We start from the raw sequence: 27,963 nt of genomic DNA, 5'->3' as shown, positions 1-27,963 counted from the left end.
TGGCACCAGCACATCAACAGGACGAGGGCCTCCTGGGTGTGGTCCTGTGCTCTTTCCTCTTGTGTGGGCTGGCTTGTGGCCACTGGTGACACTGGGAATGCGGGTTTTGCTTTTGTTTTTTCCCCAAGGCCTCTTCCTCCCAAAGCTAAATAATATCAACATAAAAGTGTTTCCTGAGCCTGAATTAGCCATTTCAGGGCCACTCTACCAGCCCACACCCACAGACCTCCTGACCAGAACCCTAGCTGGGAAAGCCCATCCCAGACTCTCCACTTGCTTTTCCAGACAATGAGAAGCTAAAATTGGGCCATGGAGACAGCTGGAAATGCCTGGGGATTGGGGGAGGGGGGAAGGGGGAGGGGGGGAGGGGGCAATGGTGAGCTTGGAGTGAGGGAGGCAAGGATAAGGTATGAGAAAAACTGGATCTCAGGTCCACATCATCCTTACCATCATTACCATCATCATCCACCCCACCCCTGTTCAAAATCCTTCAATGACTCCCTAGAACCTACGGGATAAAGATCTAGGGCCTTGGCCCCAGGAACTGGCACTGATGGGGTAATTTAATCTTACTTCAAGAACCTCTCCCCCCTTTCACCTTATTCATTCATCCAACAAGAATGTATCATAGGCACTGTTCTAGGTGCTAGAGATGCAGCTGTGACCAAAACTGACAAGTGTCTCTCTGCCTTCCTGGAGCTCACATCACTGCAACTAATCCTATAACACCCCAAGTCTTCGCACACCCCTAGGCCTTTGCAAATGCTGTTCCCTCTTCCATTCTTCGGTGACTTCTCTACCTGGGGGGGGCCATCTACTCATCATCCAAGGCCCACTCCATGCTTTCCCTGACACCTCCCCCAAAGTGGGTTGGTTCCCCTCCCACCTAGGACCCTCACAAGTATGGTCACCATCCAGCCCCACATCTGCCTCCCCTACCAGGATGCAAGGGCTTGAGGGCAGGGCCTGTGCCTTCTCTCACCAGGACCCCAGGACCCAATTCCGGGTGCACTCCCCCTAAAGCTCCATCTTCCCCACAGCTCGGGACTGAGCAGGAGAGGCATGGAGTCCAGGTGGGGTCTAGGACTCCTCTGAAGAATTCAACGTCATTCTGAAACCTCTGCCTGGGACCATCTTACTCCTGGCATTCCAGGGCAGAGACTTGGAGGAGCAAAGGCATAGACTGTTTCCAGCAAAGGAAGGTGGAGGACTAAGGGGAGACAGGGATAGAGAAGACCAGGGCACTCAGGACTGTGCACGCTGGGAGCTGTTAAAGGGTTTCAAGCAGCAGAGAGATGAGATGGCAGTGGCCTTCCCCCAAGCAAGACAGGATGGCAGGACACTGACAGATGAGGGTAAACCTCAGTGGCCCTTAGGATTATGAAGTAGAGGGAGGCCTAACGGAATGCCCCATCCCCTGCCGGCTTCTCCAGGAGAGCTGAGCTTCGGTATTTCACCGTCTTGTTCTCTCTTTTGTGCCCCGCTGGGGAGGGATGCACAAGACAGAAGACAGAAGGACACGCATGGTTCCTGTCCCCGGCGTGGCCCCCAAGAGACTGGTGTTGGTGCCGTGATACTCTGTGGATCTCCATGCCCCCCAGGGCCCAACTTAATGGTCCTCCCACCCACCACCCCCAAGGCCCACTGTGCTGCTTACCTGTCAGGGGAAAACAAGGCAGCAGCCTTGTGCCCGGCCTGCCCCCTCCCCGCCGGCTCATTTACATGGGATTTACACGGGCTCATTTCATGCCTCGATGCACACGGCTTCCCGCCCGCCTGCCCGCCAGGCCTCTCCCGGTGCCTCCATGCAGACAAAGGAGTATGTTCTGTCCCGCATGTCCCCTGCCGTAGGCCCAGAGGGGCACCGAAAGAGTCCCCTTAGGAAAGAGGGGACTTCCTGGGGTCCAGAGAGAGGGCAGGGACCTCACTGGAGGCTGCCCAGCAATCCAGGCAGGGCCAGGACTTGAGCCCCACTTTCTCCACTAGCGGCTCCCAGAACCCACGCCTTCTGCCCTTTCCCCCACCATCGAGGGGCTTGTGGAGGGGGCCGCTGCTGCCGCTGCTGCCCAGCTGTGATCTGGAAAAACTGATTGACCAAGTCATTGACTCTGAGCTCCTTCCAAAGACAATATTAGTCTTCGAACTCAGTACAGTGTGCAAGAAGGGGCCTCTCAGAAGCCCGGCCAAGTCTTTTCCTCTTCCACATGAGGAGAATGAGGCTCAGGAAGGGCCAGGTCTGCCCAGGATCACGAAGGGTCATGGTGGCCCCAGGTCTCTGCCCCCAGCCCAGAGATCACTGGGGTCCCCCAAACTCTTAGACTCCTGGCCTGAGCACCTGCTGCCACCTTGGTCACCCTGGGAAGGCAGGGTGTGGGAGAGGAAAGAACCAAGGAGAACCTTCAGCGTGGGGTTGGCCCAGGAGAGCACAGGGCAGCCTGAATAGGAGGGAGCGATTCCACGGCTGGGGGCGATTCCAGCCCTGTGGGGTCTGCAAGCCAGCCAGAAGCTCGGCTCAGATTCAGAGAGGGGAACTGTCCCAAGTCTGCCACATCCCTCTCCCCAGTAGTTACTGCTTGGGAAAACCTCCCAGCAAATCTCAAAAGGCCTGGATCCCTGCACAAGGGGCAGGAGAGAGGGGAACAAAGGGGAAGGGAGAGAAGAAAGTCTGGGTTTCCCTCTGCATCTCCCCACAGGATGCCCCACCCTCCATCCCTGGTCCTGTCCTAGTTCTGTCCACCATCCCCCGAAGAGCCTCAAGCTCCCCTCCCCACCTCCCACACCTACGTCAGGGCTCCTTTTCACACACCTTTTGGGATTCTAAATCTATTTGATTTGCTTTACCTTGGAGGGAGCTCAAGAGTTTCTAAGGCACAAATCCCACCTCAGCCCTGTCACTGCCCTGCGGGTTGAAAAGCCAAGCTCTGGGACTAGCACACAAAGCCTGCCCACTGGTCCCTCCTTGCTCTCCAGCTGTTCCCTCTGCACGCACACTGACCCCTGCCCTGCCTGCTGGCCCTACCTGGAATAAGGACCTCATCTCCACTCAGGCACCACCACCTCCCCTGCCCTCTAGCCTCCTGCCCACACACTTCCATCGCCACAGGTTTATCCCGCAGGGTCTTATTTGATCAGCTTTCCCTCCCAGAATGGACCCCTTGAAGGCAGGGAGGCCCAAGGCTGTTTCTAGCGTGGCCAGGCCTACCAGGGGAAATGGTCACGGGTGGAGCTGGGAAGGGGGAAAGGCCCGCTCCTGAGGTGTGAGGAAAGGCGGGGTGCAGGAGCTGTCTGGGCTCCAGGGTCATTGCTTGGTAGGCAGAGCACTGCTCAGGAGCTGTGGGTTTAGATCCCACTCCTGCCTCTCACTAACTGGGAGCCCTGCTGTGTGTTTCCTTAGCTCTAAGGCTCTAAGCAGAGGGCCAGTGAGAGTGTGTGATGCTCACAGGGGCAGCAGGTGCCGAGTCTTGAACAGGAACCCCTTCACCCTCACCCCGTGACCAGAAGGGCTTTAAAGGCAAGCAGCAGACACAGGTAAATAAATAGCTTGTTTATTAGTAATATGTTACATTATTAAAGTGCATTGAGAAGAGATGCAGGGGCCGAAGCTGGAAAGCCACTAGCCCCAGGCCCTGCCCCAGGCTGGCTGGACACAGCCAGAGAAGGGCCCAGCTCTCTGCTGAAATTCATGGACAGGACTGGGGGCAGAGCCGCCCACCTGGAGAGCTTGGCCCAGGCTGTCCCTACAGGAATTCACAGTTTAGCCTAAGTTATAACATGTCCTGAGCTGAAGGTGGGAGGCTAGGAGCATGGAAGCACAGCCCCTGGGGAAGGGGGCTGAGGGGAGGGGAGGGGAGGGTGGCCCCCACCCCCCCGCCCCCCAACCCCCAATGCCAAGGGCAGAGTCCCGGAACCTCCCCCTGAGGACCTGGCTCCTCCTTCAAAATGAACACGGTGAACCTAGCGCTCTGTTTTCTCCTTCATTCTACCCTGTCTCCCTCATCCCACCCCCTCCCATAACCACCCCACATCAGGGGCTTGGACGACGTCCCCTTCAGACTGGGCTCCCAGGGCAGAGCCAGCTCATGCCACTCTCGCCAAACCCACGCCCATCCCTGGACTCTTATCCCATCCCCGGGAGCCGCAGACTGGGAGCCCCCCGCCCGTGACCCATCCCTTCCCCAGCCCCTCCCTCCCCACCCCAACCCAGCACGCAGTTTTGGTATTTCATACGGATGCAGTCAGAAGTAGCTATACATGAAATAAGCCTAACATAAAAATAGAGCTTTTTCCGTCCTTCCGTCCGGAAAGCAAACATCCTTCAATAAACATGCAAGGCAGCTGCCTAGTGAGACCCAGGGCTGGTGAGGGGGCCACAGAGGGCAGCCCTGGGCCTGCGGGAACACTAGCCACCCCCAGCCATGGCAGGAGGGAGGATGAGGGGGCAATTTGGGTATAGAGAGTCCAGAAGGACTCAGGCCTCAGCCCAAAGGTCCAGAGATGGGGTCCCAACTCCCCTTTTTAAACCCCAGTCTCTGGGCCACAGGCTCTTAGGCCAAGAGCATCACTGCATTTAGTCAGTTTGAGGAGGAGTTTTTGAAAAATAGTCTCCAAAAGATAAAGTCTTGGGTCAGCAAAGCCCCAGCTTCATAGTCGGAGCCTTCACTCTCTGGCCCACACCCCCCCGCTGCCCCACCGGGGCCCAGCAGCCGCCTGCGGCTGGCCATCTCCAGGCCTGGCGTCCCCCGTCGGGTTATGCAGTCCCCCTGGAAGAAGTGGTGGGCAAGGCGCTCCCGGGCCCAGCCGGTTCTGGGAGTGAGACTTTTCTAGTGCCTTGGGGCTGCAGAAGCCCACAGCATGCCCAGCCCCAGGAGGCCCTAATGGACCAGCAGGCCGAGAGTAAGCGTGGGCAGGACACCCAGCCAGAGGGAGGCGGCCAGGGCGCGGGCGCGGCCCAGCAGGTGCGAGGTCACGGCGCCATCCTCGCGCAGTAGCTCCCAGTGCTGAGCCTCACGGAGGTAGGAACCCTCCTGGGCCTCGCAGTAGTAGTGGCCGTACTGGAGGTCCGTGAGGTTCTCGATGAACAGGATGCAGTTGGGGCTCTGGTGGCCGGGCTCACAGCTCTGCTCCACACTGTTCTCGTGGCGCCACGAGTAGGTGGCGTGGCGGGACTCCATGGGGCAGCTCAGGTAGTAGCGAGAGTTCTGGGCCAGGGAAACCTTCTGCAGTGGGGCTTGTTCTGGGGAGGGATGGGGAGACAGCCATGAGGAGGGGCTGAGGGCTCCCAGGGCAGGCTGTGTCCTCCCCCACTGATAGGTCTCCAAGGCCAAGGCTTCTAAATGAATGCGGGGAAACCAGCGCCCAGTCTCCTCTTGACTCTCCCCTGCTGCCCTCACCCCACTCCTCTCACAACCACCCCACACCGAGGGGGCTCCCTCCACAGGACTGTCCTGCCCCATCTGTCTGGAGCCCCCAGGACCAGACCAGGCCTCCCTCAGACAGGGCAATCGGGGCACGGCGGTACCACCCTAATGGGATGGGGGGAGGGCGAGGTCAGGTACCTGGCTTTGGGTTGGGGCACCCCTTGTGTGGCTCGGCTGGATTGATGGACTGCAGCACTGGCCTGGAGTTGGAAGGAAGAGAGAGGCTAAGCAGACAGGAGGCCACGGGCCTGGCCCCTTCCCTGTCCTCCTCCCCACCCAGCATCAGCAGTGGTGCCCACCCAGAAGAGGGTCTGGCCAGAAGGGCCGCCTCCTGTAGCCCATCAACCCCCACTGCTGTGTTCGCTCTCTCCTAGCGACAAGGGATCCCGGCCAACATACTCTGGGGAGCTGTAGATGGAGACGCAGCGGTCCTGGTTCCAGCCGCAGTAGGGGTCTCGGGCCATGAGGCAGCCATGGCAGCCCCCACTGTAGACCTCACACAGGTCCAGGGGCACCTGGCTCACCTCCCACTGGGAGTTCACATACAGTTTCCGCTGGAAAGAGAAAAGGACTGAGTCAGGTCAGGGCCCCCAGCCCAACTGAGTTCTCAGCCCCTAAGCTGTGGTCCAGCTGCCTGGCAGACCCTGGGGCCCAGAGACCCTGCAAAGGACATGCAAATCACACGCAGAGGAGCTCTGTCCTCACCTGGCCATCCCTGGGCAGCCCCACAGGGCAGGGGTTGCGGGGGGAGGCTCACCCGTTCAGCGTCCAGTGACATGGCCTGGATTGTGGCCGGACGGCGAAAGGGTTGGATCTCCAAGATGCTGAAGACAAGGCTGTGTTCCCGTTTCCCCGACTCCACCACCTTGTGGATGGTGCCCTTGTCTGTAGGTGAAAGGCAGAGGGTCAGCAGGCGGGAGTCCCACCACAGAGCCAGGCAGCCTCCCTCTGGGCTGAGATGACCAGGAAAGATGCCGGTGGGGAGGGCTGGAAATTCATGGCTCAGGCAAGGGTCATAGGACTGGGGTGGGATGGGGAGAGGACAGCATGACTGGGGAGGGTCTTAAGAGCCCAAAGGCATCGCAGGAAGTTTCCAAGGCTGGGCCAGGGAGGCCATCCCAGGAGGCCCTGGGCTCCCCAAGGCCGCAGGGGAAGCTGGAGCATGGATAACAGAACCAGCAGTCCCACGTGCCCAAGCACTGCTAAGCCTCCAGCTACATGCATTAGCATTACTTCGTTTAATCCTCCACACTGCTGGGAGGGGGGTATTATCATCCCCACTTCGAAGATAAGGAAATGAGGCTCAGAAAGGCTAAGCAACTTGCTCAAGGTCACACAGCTGGTGACTGGAACCCAGAGGGGTCAGAACTCTACCCCTCAACTTCTTCTATAAACCCCTCTGCTTCCTGGACTCTTTGGGATTTGTTGTCTTTAAAATAAACTTTTTATTCTGAAATAATTTCAGATTTACAGAAAAGTTACAAAGATAGTACAAAGAGTTCCCGTATACCCTTCGCCCAGTTTCCCCTAATGTTTCCTCTCAGATAACTGTGATCTTTGTCACAGCTGAGCAGTTGTCACTGGTACATAATTATTAACTCGACTACAGACTTTACTGGGATTTCACGGGTTTTTCCACTAATGTCCTTCATCTGTTCCAGGATCCAATCCAGGATCCCACATTGCAAGTAGTCTTAGGGGATTTTTTAATTTTTATGAAATCTTAGATCTGAAAAGGACCTTAGGTTCAGCATAGGGGAACCCAAGGTCACACACTAGGCTGCCTGCCTCAGAGGCCAGTGCTCTCTCCATTCACACTTGTCGGGGACTAACGGGCATCCTGACCCCTGGGTCCTCCCAATCCCACCTCACAGGCTGTTCCAGTTTCTAGAATAGCCTACCTCCCTTTCGCTCCCTTCCCAATTTCCCAGGGTATCACTTGCCCCAAAAAAGCAGTCAGATGATCAGATGATTGCCTGCCTAGAACCCTTCCTCTAAGTGTCTGGGACGCCCCTCTGCAGGCTCTGGGATGTGGCCCCTTGCGCCTCTGGCCTGACAAGCTCCCAGCCCAGTCACTACCTTCATAAACACACTGCCCTTCACCTCCTCCACACAGCGTGGTGACAGCCTCCCATCGCTTCTCCCAGCCGTGAGAGCCTCCCATTCTCTGCAGAGGGCTCAGAAAGTTCTATTTCATATCTAGCCCCGATCCTTCCTGCTTCAGACTCCAGAATAGTATCTCTCTGATGGCCCTCAGGGAGAACAGAGACCAATGCCCTCATCACTCAAGTGCACTTGGCTCTCAGGTCTGCAGAAAGGGAGCCCACAGTTCCCCCAGCCCAGGCCCAGGCTGCCTTGTCCTGGTTCCTGCTCCCAGTCCCATATCATGTGACCCCCTCCTGCACCCCAGTGCTCTGTTGTCCCCGTGGCTGGCCACAACAGCTAGGCCAGCCGCTGCTGGAGCAGAGCAAGGACAGGGGCCAGTGGGTGGAGCCAGGATGAATGAAGGAGTGAAGAGGCGGATCTCAGGCCTCACAAACCAGGCCTGTTAATGGGAAATTACTCTCCCCAAGACTCCCAGAAGCCAAAAAACCTATAAGGTCACCATGACCCTGAGAACACCCCAAGGTGAAGCAACAGCAGGAAGTTACATGGGTCAGTGTGAACAATTAAGGGCAAAACCTGAGGCCTGGCCTATGTAAGCCCAGAGGTGCAGGCACCTGGGGGAGACAGTCTTCCTGATGGCACCACCACCCAGTCTTAAGGAAGGCCTTAAGCACTCCCGTCCCCCAACGCTGATCTCCACGCCCGCTCCCAGAGCTATCTCTGCCCACAGCCTGGGACAAGGAAGTTGCTATAAAGCCAGCACAGAGCTGGCTCCTCCATGGCCAGTGACTTTCAGGGATGCAGACGCCTCTTTCAGAACATTCCACTCAGCTGCCGGGGTCAGCTAGACCCTGATCCCCAAGGGGAGCCCCTCTAGGGAAGAGGAGGTGCTCTGGCAGTCCTCTGCAAGACCTGCAAAGACCCTGCCATGTGGAAGTCCTTCCTCACATCTCACTAAATTCTTTGCATCCCACATCAAAAGTTTCCTCTCATCTGCATAATCCCAAAGACAGGGAGAGGGTCCAGTTTCCTCGCTCTGCCTGGCAGAGGCCCACAGGACACCCTGGACCAGGTCCTTCCTCCTGACTTCCACGTCTTTTCCTACCATCTTCAGGAGTCAGACAGCTGGACCAAAGCTACACCCAGCTTTGCTCAGACTTACAACATTTCTGCCTCTGAATCCTGGCACCTTCTAGCCTATGATGCCTTTCCCTCTCCCCTCTGCCCCACCTCCTCTGGGAAGCTCTCACTGCCTGACTCTTCCACAGCCACACATATTAACTCCTGACAGCTCTTAGTACTCAGTTCTCCCAACCAGATGTTAACTACATTATTCTTTATACCCATTTTTACAAAGCAGACCAGGGGCGAGGTGGGGGGTGCTGGAGGGGTTGGTCCCGGGTAGCCCCTCACCTGTGGTTAGGTAAAGCACATGGAAGGTCTCCCCGTTGCTGGCGTGCATGCGGTGGACAACCACTTTCTGGTAGTGGTACTTAGAGTGGAACAGTGGCGTCTTCAGAGGCCCCACGGGCTCCACCCTCTGCACCACCTCAGGGTGACTGTCGGCCACCTGGAAGGTCTCTGTGGGTATCGGCTGCCGGTCTGGGAGGCACTGGGCAAGGAGAACAGGTCCAGATCAGTGGGGTGGCTGGGTGATGGGGTCGGGGCCTGGGCCATGGTGGGTGTCACCGCTCACCTTGCCAGGCCGTGGGTTGGGAAGGTCTGAGTGGTAGCCCTTGAGTGAGGAGGTGCGGAAGACCTTGTCAATGTCACCGAGGGAGTACACGCAGACGGCAGAGTAGTTCCTGGGGGACACACAGGCCACCTCAGTGGGATGCCCAGGACCCACCCACCTCCACTCACCCAGGCGAGCCCAGCACCAAATGGGGTACAACTGCAGCCTTCCGACCAAGCTCCCTGGCCTTTGAGCCCCATGAGGGCAGGGACTATCCTGGGGGCCAAGGCCAGTGCCTGAGTATTACCAAATACCATTGAAGGAAGGAGGGAGGGAGGACGGGAAGAGGGAGGGAGGGAAGTGCAACCTAATTTCTTTATGTTGCAATGTAAAACCACAACCTGTATTCTGTCACAGAATCACTGAGTTCAGAGGCCAACCCCAGGGCAGGAGAAATCCCAACACGTGCATCCTTGGAATGCTGATGCCCAAGGAAGCCAGACCTCCATTCCCTTCCCAGACTGCTGGGTCCACGCACACACGAGCCCCAGAGCAGGGTCTTGGCTTCCCTACCCTGCCGCCTACCCCTCCCCACACACACCTGACACTTTTGCCTGCCTTGTTTTCAATCAATGAGAGTGATTAAGAGGTGTGAATTATCAGGCGCAGGCAGTGCCTGAGCGGGTGTGATAGCACCCGGCACCCGGCACCCAGCACCCCGGAGGCCGCAGCAGCCTTTTCCCAGGGCCCAGCACCCGCTCTGAGTACACAGCTGGCAGGCACACAGGCACAGGTGCAGCCATGAGCATGCATACGGCGCATGCGCGCACACCCATGTGTACAGACTCACAAACACACCAGCACACACATCCCCCTGAGCACTGTGTGTCCGCCCACCCCAGGACCAGCAACAGTCTTGTCCCTTGAGCCGGGGTCCCTGCTCTTGCCACACCAGCCATCCCTTGGGCAGGGCCCAAACCCTCTGATCCCCACTGGACACTTAACTAATGCCAGCCCCAGCACCAGGACAAGGGCCACTCACCAGGGGTTGGAGAAAACGCCATAGACCCTAGTGTCCCTCCACTGGCCATTAGGGTCAGGGAGCAGGAAGACGTCCTGCAGCCTGTTGAAGTTCTTGTTGCTGGTGGCGTCACTGCACACCAGCATGGCTTTCAGGAAGGTGTTCCACTTGGAGACCGACAGTGAACTCTCGCCACCCTGGTCCCCCTGGAAGGGTGGAGGGGAGAGGAGGCCCCTCAGCACCTGCCTGGGCTGCCCCACACACCCGGGGCACCTGCTGCCGGGAATGCCAGCACCCAGGCTTCTGAGGAGGAAGGGAGGCCCTGAAAGGGGTCGGGACCTGCGAGGGGACGAGGCTGAGGTACCCCACCACTCAGGCCAGGTTCTTGGGCCAGGCTCCAGGAGGCAGGCCTGGCTGACCCAGGGCACAGGGCTCACAGTGGGGACCTGCAGGGTGCGGGTACCAGGCCCCCACAGAGCACACCGGCTCAGACGCACGTCTGCCCACTCTCACACGTTCACGCTCACACACACGACACAGACCTGCACAACCCAGCACCTCCACACAGGGGAAACACACACACGTCAATGCACTCTCATTCTCACGCACACGCTCACGCACACTCTCCACGAATACACACATTTGCACACTATCACACATGCACGTGAGCCCAACCATCTTTACCCACTCACAGGTGCAGGGACCCTCCTGTGCACGCACACTTCCTCCCACAATCCCATACAGACTCGCTTGCACATTTGCACACAGGCAGTCACACACTCACTCGCTCCTGTTTAGGCACAGACACACACTCTTGCCCACTCAGCACTTGCTCACCCTGCACAGCTGGGCCACTCGGGACACGTTGAGAGGGGCCTCGGGATTCTTGTCAGGGTTGTCCTCTCGGAAGAAGTAGTAGATCTTGTCATCGTAGGCCTGGTCTTGGTGCACAATGGTGGCCTTGATGAACTGCGGGTCTACCGGGGACAGAAGTGAAAGGGTGTGAGGTGGGGAGCCTCTCAGAGGACCCACCCACACCCTGCCCACCCCCTGAGTCTGCACAAACAAACCCGACTCAAATCACACCTGGAATAAACTTCAGAAAAACAGGTCCAACACCCCAAGGGGCCTGAGACTCTGCACTCCCACCCCACACCTGTTTTGCCCTCTCTTACAAAGATGTCATTGGCCCAGGAGCAATGACTTCAGGCCTAGGGACTGGGGGGAGAGCCCCAGGGGCCCCTATGTCACTCTGCCTAATTGGCAGAGCCCTAACGAGGAGGGAGTGGGTGTTGCCCCCGCGTGAGCTCAGCAGAGGGATACGCTGTGGCACCCGGGGACTCCACACTGGGTCTGGGGTTTCCTCTGATTTGTTCCCAGAGGGTGTTGGGCCCATCCTGCCTCCACATCTTTCTCTCTGCTGTTCCCCTGCTCCCTGCCAGGCCAACCTCCTCAGCTCTGTCTTCACAGGGCTGTACCAAGCTCCCACTTTCCTGACTGGCCTGTGGCCCTAGCGGCCCTAGGGGAGCCTCCCCATAAACATGAGGATCCCACCTGCCGCCCTGAGCATTCACACCGCCTCATCCAGCCCAGCCCAGCCCAGCACAGCCCAGCCCAGCCCAGCCCAGCTGGAGCCTGACTCACTTTGCATGACAGTATCACTGGTGTACAGCTCAATCTCACCCTTGATACGGCGGAACCGAGGGATCTTCCCATTGTATTCCTGCTTCCGGATGGTGGAGTACACCTCAGAGCCTGGGCACAGTGGGAGGGGCACGGGTAAGGGCACACAGGCCCTGGAAGTCCCTCCCCCGGGCCTGGGTCACCAGGCACAGAGCTGACCACCCTCCCCCAGCCCAGGGCAGCAGCCCTCTGGGAAGCCTCCTGCGCCAGCCACAGCCCTACCGTCAAACAGAACCAGGGAGTTCTCATCCGGGCTGAAGGGGGCATAGCCTCTCCTCTCACCAAGCAACTCTGCAGTGTCATTCACCTGGGGGAGACCAAGGGGGTCAGACTGCCATGTGACCCCACGGTCACTGCCTCCCATGGGTGCCAGCTGCCCAGCCAGGGTCCCCATCCTCCCAGGAACTCTGTACAAGGTGAGGCCAGCCCCAGAGTCCCCCCACCTCCTTCCCACCATGGGGAGCAGAAGCCCACCCAGACAAGGGTGAGCTGACCAGGCGCACGGGGAGGGGCCTTCTCACCAGGGTCCAGCAGCTGGGGCGCCGGGCATTGGTGCCGCAGACCAGCAGCCCCTCACCCTGCTTCTCCAGGAGCGTGATGTAGTTCTCACAGCCCTGCTCGGGAGAAGGGGAAGGAGAGAGGTTGGTTGGTGGGAGGCCCTGGCAGGCCTAGCACTGGGACCCTCGGTCTTGGGGAAGAAGGCATCAGAAGTCTGAGCACAGAAGGCAGCCTCTAAGGAGGGCCCAGAGCGGGTGCAGCTGACTCCAACCCCTCCAAGAACAGAGGAAGGGCCTCAGGGAAGGAGTGTCTCCCCCTCAGACTGGGAACCCTGGGGCAGGGCTACTTCTCTCCTCCCAGACTGGGGCTCCCAAGACAGGGCCAGGCCTCCTTCCTCAGACTCTCAGGAACCTCTCGAAGGGGCCCAGCCTCCCCTCTGCACCCCCTCTCCCCCACTCACCTGCTTGTCCCGGCAGGACCCCTTCGTGGAGCCAATGTTCACCTGGGGGGAACAGGGGGAGCATCAGTCCACTCTGCCAGGGGCCAGATGCCCCCGTAAGTGCTTTCCATGCATCCTCAGGATAGGCTCATTTGACAGATGAGTAACTAGGGCTCTGAGAGGAGGAGTGATTTACCCAACATCACACAGGCTGCTCAGCCTGATACCCGGAGCCAAAGCCCAGAGCTCATGAGCCAGCCCAGAGATCTCAGAAGACAGGGGCCATGGGGTTCTGGAGCCCAGCTTCCTGCTAGGCCTCCGCAGTCAGCGCTACCCGCCCAGCCAGGCGTGTTAGCTCCGCGCTTCTCTCCACACTGCCCCAACACCCACGCCAGTTGGGACCACCCTCAGGGAGCCTCCCCCAGGGACCATTTATGGGATGTAATAGGGGGTTGACCAGTTCTGGAAGAAATGCCAGTTCCCCCGGATTCCCTGAGGCTCCTCTCCAAGGCCAGAGGGGAGATAAGAAAATGGGGAAGGGGGAAGAGAAAAGGGGGTCGGGAGAGGGGTCCAGGCTCACTGTGCGCATGGAGGCATTCCTGTCCTTGGAGAAGTCGAAGACATAGACCTTGCTGCGTCCACCCACCCACACGGAGGAGCTGCCCGGCTCGTGGAGAAGCACCGTGTGCGGCTCGGCCGGGCCAAAGTCCACATGGTCCTGCCCTGCATGGCCTAAGGAAGAGACAATTGGCAGAAACGTTGAGGCTGGACCCTGGGCTGGAAGATCCTGGCCCGCCCCCCCCCATGCATACCGGCATCCCCCGAGCAACCAGTGCTTGGATCTGGCTAGGGCGATGCCTGGACTCAGAGCCGTGAGCGGGAGAAGACAGGGGTCCTCTGGCGGGGTCCAGCAACCAGATGTCCTCACCCCAAAGCCATGACCCCTACCCTACAATATGTGTGACCTCAGAGTGGGGGCAGAATTTAGGGACCCCTGGGGAGAACAGACCCCCCCCCACCACCACACACACACACACACACACACACACACACACACACACACACACACACTGCTGTTCCTAAGGGGCTGGGCTTGGGCAGGAGGGACCAGGGCCCCCAATTCTGCTCTGAGGCTCTCTGCTATCTAGGCCAGAGCAAGCAGCCACCTCCACCCCCTGCAGGTAGCAAGGCCTCTAAGAACCCCACGTACAGTTCAGGTTCCCAGGAATCACTTTGCTCAGAACCCTATCCCCTCCTTCAGGAAGCCCTCTCTGACCCTTCCCAGCCCACTCCATCCCCTTAGTGAGCAGGTCAGTATAGATCAGAGCTGGAAAGGAATCTTAATGTCCACTCTCTCCCATTTTACAGATGGAAAAACAAAGGTCCAGAGAGGGGCAGCCCAAGCTCACATGGTCAGTAGCAGGCCAGGAACCAGAGCTCCTGCCCCCAAGCTGGACTCTGCATCCTGGCCTGCCCTGGCCTGGTTTCACAGAGATCCCAGCTCACCCCGGGGGGAAAGATCAGCCCTCCCTCCCCAGCAACTCTGGGACAGGGGGCCCTTCACAGAGCACAGCCTGGGCCTTTAAGTAGAAGGGTTGACCGGGACAATTTTGCCCAAAAAAGAAACTGTCTGCAGCCACTGCCTCCGGGGAGAAGATGTCTCATCTCCGGTGACATTGCTGAGGTTGTCCTGGTTGCAGGGCTAAATTACAGGAGTGGGGCAGCCTGTGGCTGTGCCCCCAGCAATCAACCATCTTCCTACCTCGGACCAGCCTGGGTCCTCAGCCTGACCACTGTTTACTCAGCTGCAGCAAACTCAGGGGCAGCCACCTTAGCAGTGACATCCCAGCAGGACACCCTCCAAGCCCAGAGAGAACAGAATTGCCATGTCCTTGAGTTTGCCCCCAATTCCCCTTGGTGCCACTTGAGCCATTCCTACTGATGCTGCATTCAGCAGGGACGAAGAGCACTACCTACCATGCGACCCCCACCTTCATTCCCTTTCCTTAAGATACATCCCCGCATGGCCAAGTCATCCCTGCAAGTGGGCTATTCTTACTCTCCACCTCAGCTGTGGCCCAGCTCACTGTACAGAGGCAGAAACTGAGGGCCTTCAGGGATACTCTAGCCCAAGGTCACACTAGGAGGCAGGAGAGACTGGCTCATCCAGACTGAGTAATTGTTCTCAGGTACGTTCAGGGAGATGCCAGCACCGCAGGCCACAGAGAAGTGCTGAGCTCACTGCCCTCGGGTTCACCTGGGTCTCCTCCGGTGCTCCGCAAATAGCCTGACAGCTTAGGATGTCAGGCCTCCCAGGACCCCAAGTCTGCGCAAGGTGGGAGCTGAGAGCCCACTTCCTGCTGGGTGGTAGGGGTGTGGTGCTGGCCAAGGCTCGGGCAGGGCTGGCAGGTCTCCGGCCCCAGGCTCCCCCTCCCCACCAGCTGGGATAAAATTAGAGTGCTGGGGACAGACACAAGGCCTTCCTGACTCAGCTCCATGGCTCCAGCTCCCCTTTCACCCGCAGCCTGAGCAGCGGCCACTGTCCCCACAGCCTAGCCCGGAATCTAGACAGTCTGTAGCCCCAGCTCCCCACCTACTCCCCCAGACAGCCAGGCGGCTGGGAAAAGCTATATGTCTGTGTCTGAAGATGTTGGGCTGGGGCCTGAGATCCGAAGCCCTCCAGAGGCCACAGGGGAGGAGCCCCACGGCTCAGGTCATGCTGGCCACCTCCAAACAGTCACCTCGGCTCACATCAAGGCCACAACCCCAGGCCTCAGAAGAGGGGCCCGCACAGCCAATGCACAGCTCTAGTGGTGGAGAAAGGGGTACATGAAGGGGCCCTGAGGGAGCCCTTGTCTGGGGTCACCGGGCCGTCAAAGTGAGGAGGAGATGCAGTCCTGCCCTGGGAAGTCTAGTCTGATGGGAGAGACTCAGCCTGGCCCCGGAGAGCAAGGCCTGAGGGGGAGGCCCGGCCCTACCGTGGAATCCAGCTGGAGGGGTGAAACAGCCATCCATACCAAAGCAAGCCTCCGTACCACTCAGGCAAAACTGTGTGGGTACAGACTCCAGGGCGGCTCACAGAGTGTTGCTGAGAACACAAAGGGAGGGTGAGGGCTGCCTGCTGCCGGGTGCAGCATGGGGGGCTGCCCGACCAGGACAGCCCTGCACAGATCTGCAAGTCTGAGCCCTGTTCCCCTCAAATCCTGGCTGTGGCTGCCAGGGTCAGGATTTGGAGGGAGGAAGGGACTGCTCACCTCATTTTGCAGAAGAACAAACAGGAGCCCAGGAGCATTGCCTCCCTCGACCCCGAAGAACCTGCCCCTCCCGGCTCTGTGCCTGGTGATGTGCGTGGGGGAGATGGCACCAGCTCGGCCCCAGGACAAGGCCTTGGCCCGTTCTCTACCCCAGCCCCAGCCCGGCTCCCGTACTGCCTCAGGCCCTCAAAGGGCCTGATTGTGCAGGGGAAGTGTCAGAGCGGCAGCAGCTCAATGAATACATGAAAGGAAGCTTTGTTCAGGTCACAGGAGCCCGGGGCTGGGGGCTCAGGGGCAGGAGGGCTGCCTGGAAGTGAAGGCAGAACCAAGCCTTCGCGGCCAGGATCTGTGGCCCCTTGGCACCAAGAGGGGAGGTGGTGGCATTCAAGGCTCCACCCACGCAGAGGCTGAGCAAGGCTGGGGGCTGCTCCTAAAGAGGCCCAGCCAAGGGAGCAAGTGCCGCATCCCTAAATGCGTCTTTTTGCTTCCTTAGGAATCCAAAAGGATGGGGAAGGCGGACCAAAGCAAGATGGGTCAGAAACAGGCAGGAAGAGAATTCTGGGCAGTGGAAACAGCCTGAGCAATGGTGGGGAAGCTGGGGAAGCTGACCGTACGGTGGGTACAGAGACCTAATGAGAGAAGAATCAGGAAGGCAGGCTGAAGCCCCGAGTGTGATGGGGGAAGGGAGCCGCAGCGGCCCAAGGATACACCAACCCACTGCCTGTCAGTCTGCGGAGCTGCCCTCTCCTATCTATGAGCAGGGCCAGGATCCAGAAAGCCTCCTCTCCTCCAGCATCACCCCCCAGGTCCCCCTGCCTGACCAGCCCCCTCTGCTTCCCATCCTGGATGTCTAAAAGGAGCACCGTCTGGCACCGTGTCTCCCCCCTCACTCCCCGGCCTGACGCATTAGTGGCTGACTAAGTGGGAGCTAAAAGCTCCCAGAATAACCAGGGGTTCAGGCAGGGGAGGGGGCTAGGGACACAAGGGGTGGGCATGGCCCCAGGGGCGGGCCAGGCACAAGCTTCCACCCCACCCCCATGTGATTCTGAGCCAATCCTGGCTCCTTCTGGACCAAGAAAGGGCACAATCAGGCTGCCCCGTACCCAGCTAGACTCCATGGCCCCCGAAGCCCCCCACCTTCCTCACAGTGGCAGGACCAACAAGGCCCAGCCCCAGGCCCGCCAGAAATGAGGGTCAAGAAGATGGCTGGGTGTGAGGGGCTGTCCTCCCCTATCACAGGCCCCCAGCCAGGCCATCCATGGGGCTCTGATCCTGTTGGAACGAATCAGACCTTCCTCTCGTGCCCCCCACCCTCCCAGCACAATCCCAGCAACCGACTGGCTGGGACAAGTGTGAACTTCTGTGGAGTGGGTTTTCCTAAAGCAGGCCTGCCTGGTGGGGCATCATTCCTCCTCATCCACTCTGGGTGCTGTCCCCATCTGGTCCCCGCCAACCCCATATCCTCATTACTTGTGAAAGAGGGCTGCTCATGGGGAGGGTGGAGTGGTGGCTAGGATGGGGGGCAGTGTCGTCATCTGTGAAGGGAGCAACAAGGGACGGGCCCCATAGTCTGCTCTGGGCAGGGACAGCCTTCCAAGCTGACCCAGTGACCTGACGGGCCTTGAATGCTAACCTCAAGGAGCCCTTTTTTTTTTTTTTACATCTTTATTGGAGTATAATTGCTTTACAAGGGTGTGTTAGTTTCTGCTTTATAACAAGGTGAATCAGTTATGCATATACATATGTTCCCATATCTCTTCCCTCTTGCGTCTCCCTCCCTCCCACCCTCCCTATCCCACCCCTCTAGGTGGGCACAAAGCACCGAGCTGATCTCCCTGTGCTATGCGGCTGCTTCCCACTAGCTGTCTATTTTACGTTTGGTAGTGTATATATGTCCGTGCCACCCTCTCACCCTGTCACATCTTACCCCTCCCCCTCCCCATATCCTCAAGTCCATTCTCTAGTAGGTCTGTGTCTTTATTCCCGTCTTGCCACTAGGTTCTTCATGACCTTTTTTTTTTCCTTAGATTCCATATATATGTGTTAGCATACTGCATTTGTTTTTCTCTTGTGAGGCGGGCTCTGAGAAGGGCAGGAATGCGGCGCCCAGCAGGGAGTGCCTGAGTCAGGCAGCCAGGGAGGCCCGGGCATGGGGCAGGAGCCAGGCCAGCCTCAGACTGGAGGCCCAACCACATCAGGCAGGAGTCTCCTCCCACAGTCGTGCCCCACCTGAATCACCAGTGCCCCCTCACAGCCTCGCCAGAGGAAGAAGAGGGAAGGCCCGTGCGGGGCCCCAGGAATTAGCCTGCAGCCTCACCACCCTTTGGAACCCCACAGGTCAAGGTGGAAGGGAAGGGAATAGTCACTAAGCTGAGGGAGGCACGGAGGCCAGAGAGACCGTGCCACTGGCCCAAGGCACAGAACAAGGGAGACAGGGGGAGTTCCCTGGTAGCCTGGTGGTTAGGATTCCAGGCTTTCACTGCCGTGGCCCGGGTTCAATCCCTGGTCGGGGAACTGAGATCCTGCAAGCCACACGGTGCAGCCAAAAAAAAAAGAACAAGGGGGACAGAAGCTGAGCGAGGCAGCAGCTCAGGGTTTCTGGTGCCCATCACCCGGCTCCAGACCAGGACCACAGCCGGGACTTCCTTGAGAGCCTCCTGATCTTCAAAAAGCTGTACATCACCTTCTCTCTACTTCCCTGTGTCATCTCCTGCTCTCCACCCTATGCTTTCTTGCAGGCCAGGGGATAAGTCACTGACCTGATAACTGAAGGGAATCAACCACCCACCAATCTTCCAGGTAGGACTCTGATCTCCAGGAGCCTTTAGCAATCAAAGCCTTAAACTCAAAGGAATGACTAACTGTGGAACTCTGCGTGTGTCAGATCAGTGGACGGAAACCTTTCACTGGGGGGGGGGGGGGCAAAGGAACAAATGTTTCATCGATGTTGCCTCTCGCAGTACGGCCAGGCATGAGGGCACGAGCAGCCGCTCCTCATATCCAGAAGCCCAGTTTCCGGGGTGGCACGGGCCTGTGCTAAGGAAGGGCTGTGCTTGCTGTTGGGGTGCTGGCGACACTCAGCAGGGCAAGGCTCCAGACACAGCTGCCTGACGGGCAGAGCCGGTGTGCTGGGGCAGGTGGCGGGTCCTTGAGGCGGTACTTAGCTCATGGGGGTGTGGGAGGTGTGTCTCTCTTTATCAGCCATGGGAACAGTGAGCTGTGCGCTGGGCTGAGGGGGAGCATCTTCCCACCCACCAAGGTCAGCCATGGGTGGGAAGGGAGCATATCTCAGGTGTGGGCTCAGCCCTGGTTCTAAAAAGCTTTGTGCTCCCTCTCTCAGCCAAGTGGCTGGTTGGCTGTGACTGTGACCAAGAGCTGGGCTTTCCTGAGTTTAGCTTCCTCCTCCGTGGACTGGAGGGGCTAAGGTCTAGGTTTTATGACCCACCATGACTCTTGGAGCAAAACAATCAGGGTTAAGTTCGGGGGCGTTTGGGGAAAGCGTGGGGTTGTGAGTACTGGATAAGTCAGAGACGGCTTCTTAAAGATGGAGGCAGCAGAAGAAACCATATCTTCGTTGGCTTCCACCAACTAGCTCACCAAATCCCCCAACCACCCCGTAAAGAAGGCAGGACAGCATCTGCATGCCCATTTTATAGACAGGAAAACTAAGGGCCTTCCACGCCAGCAAGGGCTGTGTGCTCTCTGCACTGCGCCACTGTGCTCAAAGGACCAGAAGGCTTGGCTGGTCGGGAGACCAGCTGGGGCAAAGGCTTGTGGGTAAGAAGCAGTGTGGAGAGAAAGCTGAGTGTGTCCTGGGGGCGGGGCCGAGCTGAAACAGATTCGGGGGCTCAGGGAGGGAAGGCTGGCACAGAGGCCCAGCCAGAGAGGGGAGGAGGCTCCAAGCCCAGGGAAGGCAGGAAGCCACGTCCGGATTCTGCCCATTCTTCAGCTCAGCAGGTTCCAAAAGCCCTAGAGTGAGGCAGAAGTCAGCTGGTGGATCCTTCAAAGGAAAGGATGGGCAGAGGTGCAGGGCTTGCCCTTGTGCCCAGAGCCAGGGCAGGGGTCAGGGAGAGGGCAGAGGAGGGCTAAACCACCCCAAGTAGAAGGACACAGGCAGGACAGGAAGACTGTTGAGAAACAGAAGGTTCCTTAGCTCAGCCTTAGCCTGGGCCAGTGGGGAAGGAGGGAGGGGTCAGAGAGCAAGGGCAGTCAGCCAACATAGGCAGTTAGGGAGAGCTAGCAGGGGCCGGGCTGCCAGGGCTGCATTTCAGCAGAAATCAGAGATGCCAAAGGAGGAGGATGATACTGACAGCGATGATATCCCCACCCCCACCCCGACCTAACCGTTCCATAGCATTTACTATGTGCCGGGCACTTCTCTGAGTGTCAGGTGTATTAACTCGTTCAATCATCACTGAACTCTTATACGGTGGCTTCTCTTATTATGCCCATTTTACAGATGAGGGCAGCCGGACACAGAGAAGTTGAGTAACTTGCCCAAGATCACACAGCTAAGTGGTGGTGTGGAGGTTGACACTCAGGCAGACTGACTCTGGAATCTGTGTTTATAACACTGTGCTCCATAGATGAGCCCTTGGAAGCTTCTAGGCCAGCCTCTCCCATACAAATGAGGAGACTGAGGCCCAGAGAGGGTGGAGCCTGGTCAGAGGCTGCTTGGCCAATGAATGCCTGACCTTCATCCACGATGCCCGAAAGACAGTGTGTGTAAGTAAGCGTGGGTGTGCAGGCCTGAGGCGGGGAGGGGACTAGGGATCTGGGGGTGTAGTGCGGCACTGAGTGCTGACCAGCGTACAAGTATCCCATGGTGTCTGCCCAGAATAGAAGTGCTGTGCAATCTGGGGCAGGCTATAGAGAAGGGAGGATATGGTGAGATCCTTCTTTACTATCCGACCAGCCAGGTTCCCACCCAACCTGCACTGGCAAAAAACACTCGCTTCTACCCCCCTGGCTCCTCAGCTCAAGAACCCACCATGGGTCCCAACTGCCTGTCCCAGCAGGGCCCGACTCCTCTACCTGGCAGTCAAGGCCCACCCGTCTCTGCTCACCTCTGCCATGGCTGAGTCCCGCTTCTACCCTTTTGCTTGTGCTTTCCCTTCCCCTGACTGCCCTTTCCCCTTCTCTCTAGGCACGTGGCCTTACCTGTCCTTGAAGATCTAGCCTCAATCCCCCTGGCTTCACGGAGTGTTCCAGACTGCTCCAGCCCTCACAGCTCCGTCCTCCCTCTGACCTTGTGCTATACACCATCTGGCACACACTTCTCTCAGATCACACAGTTTTGGTGGAATTTCACCTGGATTGTGGGATCCTGAAGGTGAAGGCCAGCCTTCCTCCTACTCCATGGTCCCTGGGCCAAGCCACGGCCAGGACTGGGCAAGTGGGGGCAGCTCAGAGCGTAAGGAGGAGCAGGCCTGGGGTAGGCCAAACCCCCGTGTCAGACGCGGAGACACCTTAGAACAGGTTCCTGGGCCACTGTTAGGGTGCCGAGCTTACCACAGTGACCTTCCTCCCTCACCAGCCTGGCCCAGAGCCCTGGGCCCAGAAGACAAAGAACACGAGCAGCAACTTGTGCCGCGTTCTGCCCCACCCCACGTCCCTGCCTCTCCCTCTAGCCTGGCTCTGCCCCCCTCCCCAGGAAGTCCTCCCTGGTGGCACCGCCCCACACTGACCCTTCTGCTCTCACTTCCTGTCACAATCCTTGGCTGCGCGAAGCTCCTGACCTCCCCACGTGCCCTCTCTCGTCACAGGCGGCAGGCCCACCTCTCTAGGCACCAGCATGCGCCCCAAGGGCAAACCCAGGGCTTCTCCTCTTCCCTCCCCCAGAGGAGCTGAACACAGACCTAGGCACGGGGCAGGGACTGGCTGCCCTCCATCGTGAGGGCTGCCCCCAGGGGTGTGTTGGCTCAGAGCCCCAGCCCCTGATTGGAAGAAGGGGGTGCAGGAGGCACGACAGCATCAGCCTAATCCCAGGCTGCTGTGACGGTTAAACCCAGATTAGCCCAGGCCGTGACACAGATCAACCTGCCCCCGAGACCTGAGGCCCAGCCGCCCTGAGGAAAAGACCAGAAGAGTGCATGGAGCTGGCCCACATTTAAGGTCCTGAAGGGAGGACGGTCATGGCTGCTGGGGCTCCCGGGAGCAGACAGCACCGGGGCAGGGAGAGTCAGGGCTCAGCTGAACTGGCTGAGGAGGAAATGGGCTCGGGGAGCCATAAGCCTGGGGACAGAGCATGAAGACAGACAGACAAGTGGAGGGAGGCCAAAAGCTAAGGCCAGGACAGGCTCGGGCAGAAGACACAGCCTGGTCCCAGCTCTGCCTGTCTCACTGGGTGATGTTGGGCCAGTCCCTGTCATCTCAGAGCTCAGTTTCCCCATCTGTGGAATGTTGGCCCAGCTGATCTCTGACATTTGTTTTCTGACATCAGGCTGTGTGAGTTACAGTCATCCAACAAGGTTCCTTGGAGGAAGTGAGATAGAACTGGCAGAAAGGAGGAGGAGGGTGAGTTGGGTACATGGAGGGATGACCGGTAGGGCAACGACCTGCAGGGCAATGGCCTTGAGGCAGGAAAGCATGGGGAGCTGGGGAATGTGAGGGAAGAACTGTAGATCAGGTGGGCTGTGTGCTCCAGCAGGCATGCTCAGCACAGTGACCCAGAGGGATGCAAGGGCCTCGAGGAGGCCAGGGCACAGTCCTGAAGACACAGCAGGGCCCAGGCCAAGGTGGGGGTGGGGGTGGAATAAGAGGCCTGGAGGCTGATTAGACCATAGGGGGCAAGAAAGAGATGGATCAAACGGTCCCTCACTGCCTGGGCTGGCTAGGGAAGGGAGAAGTCCATGTTCTCTGATGGGGGTGCCAAACAAGGGGCCACAGTCCCTGCTCTAGGAGGACCCCTTCCTCCCCCCTACCTCCCCCCAACCCCGCCCCCGCAAGAGAGGAAGGGCAGCCAGGCCTTGCCAAAAAAGGAAACCGAGAAAAGGGGAAGCTTTCTGGCCCCAGAGCTGTCAACCAGAGCAGAGGAAGCGTGGTCAGTCTCTTGTGACATAGCTAGACAGCCCTGCAGTGGTTGAAATGGGACTGGGGGTGGAGGGTAGGACATCAGGTGAGGGCTGAGCTGTCAACTCCAAAGCCACCCACTCCTACCACTGCCCCCTGTAGGCTGCTGCGCCCCACCCCCTAGGCTGAGCCTCAGCTTCCCACCTGCACATTAGGGGCCCTGGCCTGGCCCTCCTCCAAGAAGAGTGTCCAGCTCTCCCTGCTTCTCCCAAGTGCCCAGCCTGGGTAGTGAACCACCCCTGCTGAGGTGAAGGTTCCTGGAAGGGGAAGCTAGGCAGAGGAAGGCCATCTGCCCCTCCCACACCGGCAGGGCCCGGCTGATGCTGGGGGAGCTCCTCACCCCATGGAGAGTCTCTGCTGAGGACTGGGCCTCCTCACCTGGAGAACTCCTGCGGTCAGGAGTCAGGCGGAAAGCCCTGGTGTCCCTGGACCCAGCCCCAGATTTCCATCAGGGAGCTGTGACACTGGGGAGGTCTTCCCTGCCTGCCATGGTCCTTCCTTCCTACTGCTGCGCTGGCTGTGGAAGGTCAGGTGGCATAGCTCAGATATCCCTTCCTGTATGAAACCCTCCTGGAGCCCCCAGGCCCAGGCTGACTCAATGTCTCCCTCTTGGGGACCCCCACACACCTCCTTTCCTCTCCTTGGTCCTAGTTGCAAGTTCTGGGGTCTGAAATCCTGTCACACCAGGGTACTTCCTCCTGTCCCTCTCCTCCCCAAGCTGGCTCCTATTCCTCTTGCCATCCTGACTTATCACCTCTTCCAGGAAGCCTTCTCTGACTGTGCAGACTGGGTTAGGTACCTCCTAGACCCCCACAGCTGCCTCTGTTACAGGCCCTGACACATTTCACTGTAACTGCAGGTTGACCTGCCTGTCTGTCTCCCCATCTACACGGAGAAGCCTATGGACACATCTAGTTTCTCATCTCTGGTTCCCCAAGCCCAGGACCAGCACAAGGTTGGCCCCAGCAAATGATAAATGTCAAAAATGCTGAATTACTATGCCCACCCTTGAGGTCACAATCCGAATGAGCCATTTCCTCCAACTGATCAATCAGCCTTCGCTTATAAGAGAAAAAGAAAGGCAAGAACATGAAACTAAAAGATTTCCCCGACTTCCCAGCTTTCAATTACTCCTCACTGCTAGGGTTTGAACAGACCACTGCAGCCTCCACCTACTCCAGAGAGGCAAGGGATTAGTGCTCTGATAAGTATAAGCTCCTCCCTGTACCTGCTTTGGAAATTTGAGGAAACTGAGGTTCAGGAAAAGGCAAGCACTTGCCCAGAGTCACACAGAAAATCAGCAGAGCTGGGTCCAGAACCAGGCTTCCAACTTCCCATCTCTTTCCTCCACACCGTGGTCATCTTGGGCCTGTGCCAGCATCTACCTCACCCCAGCCTGCTCTTAGAATCTTCACTATTCAGGACAGAGGGGCCACAGAGCTTGGCAGGAAACTCCTGGTGACATCACCAAGCATCTCTCCCATCTCTCCCAGCTTAGAAACCCCCCCTCCTCCTGGGAACTGCTCCCCCACCCTGCCACCCTGTGCTGCAGGGGGAGTTCACCTTGAAGGTGATGAATACATCTAAGCTCCCAAGGGGGCAAGGATTTCCACTGGAAATGGTGATGCTTGGAGAGTCCCAGCTGTGACCTCATCCCCTAGAGGAGGTGACAACAACCCCCTGCCCTGGGGAGCGGCCCCATAATGGCTCTCCCAGCAGCCACCAAGTCATCAATAACGTCCTGTTGTTTAACTGGACAAGGGTGAGGCCAGAACCAGCTGGATAAGTGGAGACTGGGCTCTGTTTCTTGCTGTGGACAAGCTGGCTCACCTCTGACCTTGGAGGTCAGGGCCTTCCCGGGCTTCTCCATCTCCTCCAACCAGGGATGGAATGGGAGAGGGGTATACAGCTTACACAAGCATGCCAACCTCCTGCCCTTACCTGCAAACCACTCCCCTCCAGTCCCTGCTGCAGGGAGGTCAGGCCCACAAAGTCACATCCTTGACTGACCCATGTGTCAGTGACAGCCCTGGGGGGACAACCTCCAGAGCCCTGGCAGGCTCTGAGGGTCAGAAACAGGTACAGAGCTCAAGGGTACCTGGCAGGTCAGTACTAGCACATCCCTCTCCCTGTCCAGAGCTGCTCTGGGCCAGGCCTTCATCAGGCTAGAGAGGCATCAACCTCCCTGAGAAGGGCAGGCTGGGACCCTCCCAGAACTCTCTTATCTAATCTTTCCCTAGATCTTATAGGTCCAAGCAGCAGAAAATAAATGATGGAGACGATCCCTCCATACCCATTCCAGTCCCCACACCTGTCCTGTCTTATAACTAAAAGCCCTGTCTAGGCCTCATGGAGAAGCAGCTCCAGAACCACCATTATCCTTGATCTAGTCGTTCCTGGAGGCCACCATCCCCATTCCCTCAACCCACTGGTATACAGGGACCTAGGCCTACAGCAAGGGTCCTCTTCTCACCCTACTCCTTCGTTTGCCCCGCCCAAGCCCATTCCTGTCCGACTGCCATGTGTCACTCCACAGGAACTAGGAGGCAGCTGTCAGCTAGGCATACCTTTACCAGCTGGTGGTCCTGGGGGACAGGTGGATGGCAGGGTCTGTCTGGCCAGTAGGGTGCCTGGCACTGGTGAAGAAGACCACAGACTGCCCTTGGACAAGATAGGTGAGGGGCTGGCACACCCCAGTGGGGGTCAATAGTGCATTACCAAACAGAAGGCACGGCCAGTGTGACTACAATAGTGAACTGTGTGCAGGGGAGAGAGCACTTTGGAAAGTGGGTAAGAGGACAGAAAGCAGTTTTAAATAGCCTCAGGGTGGGGACTAAGTGCCCGAGATGGGGAGGCAGCATTAGGTGCTAAGAGGTGGGTGTGCATTAAGTATGTGTGTGGAAGGGTATCTTGGGAAGACAGGGGATGTGGACAAGCAGAGCCCAATGCAAAGGTTTGGCGCAGAGGGAGATTCCAGAACACTCAGATGTGGCCATTCATCCGCTTCAGAGTGCACAAATGCCGTGCTGCCCAAGACGGCTAAGGGAACTGAGGCAAGGCAAAGGTGCTGGGAAGGCAGAGGAAGCTCAGACTGGAGCTGATATGACTGAGGGGTGTGTAGGTGTCCACCATGAGTAGATAGATGGCCAGAGGTCCAGATGCCCTGCTCCACTTCCACCAGGAATACCTCTGGCTGGGTAGCAGAGCTGGCCCCCAGAGTACCCTCTTCATGGCCAAAAAATTGCCTAAATCTTTCTCCACTTCCTAACCCAGAACAAGCACTGGTCCTGTGCCAGATCAGAGCCCCCTGACTGCACTGTGAGCTCACACAATGCAGAGTGACCTTGGGCAAGTCACATTCCCTCCACTGCAGCCGCAGTTCGGGCCACTCGCTTTTTGAGCGGTTTTTTTTTTTTTCCTCTCTCTGCTAAGAATACCTGCCCCAGATAATGCTCAGGCTCTGGCAATCCCTGCAAACCGCCTCAGGCATCAAAGGGCTCCCGGAGGGGCCAGACCCCCCCACCCCCCACTGCAAGGCCACCACCACCACAGGGGGGCCCAGCGCCGCCAAATTTGGGGACAGAGCCCAGTCAGCCTGGAGGTGGGGAAGCATATGTATGCATTGCAGGGGAGGGGAGCTCAGCCCCTCGCGGCAGAAAAACCTCAAAACCCACCCAGCAGGCTTTCTGACCCATCGTACAGTGGTCTAAACTGAGGCGCCCCTGGGGGAGACTCCGGTCCCCCAAGTTCACATAACCACCAGGGCCTAAAAGCTGCAGCCCTTCCCCAGATCCTCTGCCTGGGGGTCCCAATGGCCGCGCCCCACCCAACGGGCACTGCCCCCCACGCTGGCGCCGATTCCTGGTGACAACTGCCACGTGCGGACAAGGAGGGAGAGGCCTGTCCCGGCACTGCAGAGGCAGCGCCCCGGTGCCTGAAGCCTCCGCACCGCACCACGTCCCGGCTCACCACCGGGTGCCCACCCCCTTTACCCGGTCTGCGCTCGGGGCCGGGGCGGGGGCGGGGGGCAGGCAGCGGGGTCTTTGTTCCCGCAGCCGGAGCGCGGCGGCGGCGGCGGCAAAGGGTCCGCGCCCCCCTTGCCGGCCCAGCCTGCGCCCCGCGCGACAGCGGAGCCCGCAGCTCAGGAAGAGAGGAGCTGGGTGGGGGTCCCGGCGGGAGAAAGGATCCCGCACAGAGGCCCCGCCGCTGGAGGACCAGGAGCGCCTCGGGGCGGAGAGAGGGGCCCTCTCCCTCCCCCCTGCGCCCGGGCGCTGCGGCTCCCGGCTGCGGGCGGACTTGGAGTGACTTAGCCGGGTCTCCAGCCCCCGCGGCTCTCTCGCCGCAGCGTTACAGCCTGCTCCAGTGCAGCAGCGCGCACATTCACACACTCACCCAGACCCACACGCTACCCGCGGGGACAGCCCAGGACCCGCAGAGCCGCGCGCACGCACTCCCTCCGGTGCCGCACACTCCGCACCCGCGCCGCGCGGCATCGGATCCCGCGCCCCGCCGCTCGCGCGGCGCCACTACCTTTCCAGACAGCGGAGATGCGGGGTCCGTTCTTCGGGTGGCCTTGGGAGGCGGCGGCCGTCCAGAGCAGCAGCAGCAGCCGCAGCGGGAGCCCGGACCGAGCCAGCGGAGTGGGAACGCGGGCGCGCGGGGCGCCGAGGGAGGCGCATCCGGGCGGAGGCGGTGTCATCCCGAGGCCCGGGAGCGACAGCGGAGAGCAGCAGAGACTGAGCCAGCGCCCGACAGCAGGCAGAATCAAGCGCGAGGAGGCGGAGTCAAACGCCTGACCC

General features: G+C 58.9%; 1 protein-coding gene across 2 annotated transcripts; it reads right to left on the bottom strand.

Moving 5' to 3' along the window:
• Positions 1–3,529: 3,529 nt before the first annotated feature.
• SEMA7A (semaphorin 7A (John Milton Hagen blood group)) lies at positions 3,530–27,911 on the bottom strand. Of its 2 annotated transcripts, none has more exons than XM_036844161.1 (14): positions 27,695–27,911; positions 13,420–13,571; positions 12,861–12,902; positions 12,424–12,519; positions 12,125–12,209; positions 11,864–11,974; positions 11,057–11,196; positions 10,241–10,425; positions 9,220–9,328; positions 8,937–9,135; positions 6,175–6,302; positions 5,817–5,971; positions 5,556–5,617; positions 3,530–5,233 (listed from the first exon to the last, which is right to left on the bottom strand). In XM_036844161.1, exons 1-14 carry the CDS (start codon positions 27,861–27,863, stop codon positions 4,872–4,874), a joined length of 1,995 nt encoding a protein of 664 aa, XP_036700056.1. In that variant the 5' UTR covers positions 27,864–27,911; the 3' UTR covers positions 3,530–4,871. The 2 variants fall into 2 exon arrangements, with proteins under 2 accessions (XP_036700056.1, XP_036700057.1); XM_036844162.1 differs by having other exon boundaries at positions 12,424–12,516.
• Between the last annotated feature and the right edge of the window lie 52 nt (positions 27,912–27,963).

This window comes from Balaenoptera musculus, chromosome 2 (genome assembly GCF_009873245.2).
Source record: "Balaenoptera musculus isolate JJ_BM4_2016_0621 chromosome 2, mBalMus1.pri.v3, whole genome shotgun sequence".
Classification (NCBI taxonomy): domain Eukaryota; kingdom Metazoa; phylum Chordata; class Mammalia; order Artiodactyla; family Balaenopteridae; genus Balaenoptera; species Balaenoptera musculus.
The sequence above is the reverse complement of the archived record's forward strand: the minus strand, read 5'-3'. Positions and strand labels throughout refer to the sequence as shown.

What these genes read in the sequence shown, in the direction of transcription:
- SEMA7A (XM_036844161.1), bottom strand. Translation starts at nt 27,863, where the DNA reads ATGACACCGCCTCCGCCCGGATGCGCCTCCCTCGGCGCCCCGCGCGCC. An exon ending in TGTCACTGGACGCTGAACGG is followed by an intron (nt 5,972 to 6,174) that starts GTGAGCCTCCCC and finishes TTCTCTTTCCAG; the next exon opens with CGGAAACTGTATGTGAACTC. An exon ending in TCCATCTACAGCTCCCCAGA is followed by an intron (nt 5,618 to 5,816) that starts GTATGTTGGCCG and finishes TTCCAACTCCAG; the next exon opens with GCCAGTGCTGCAGTCCATCA.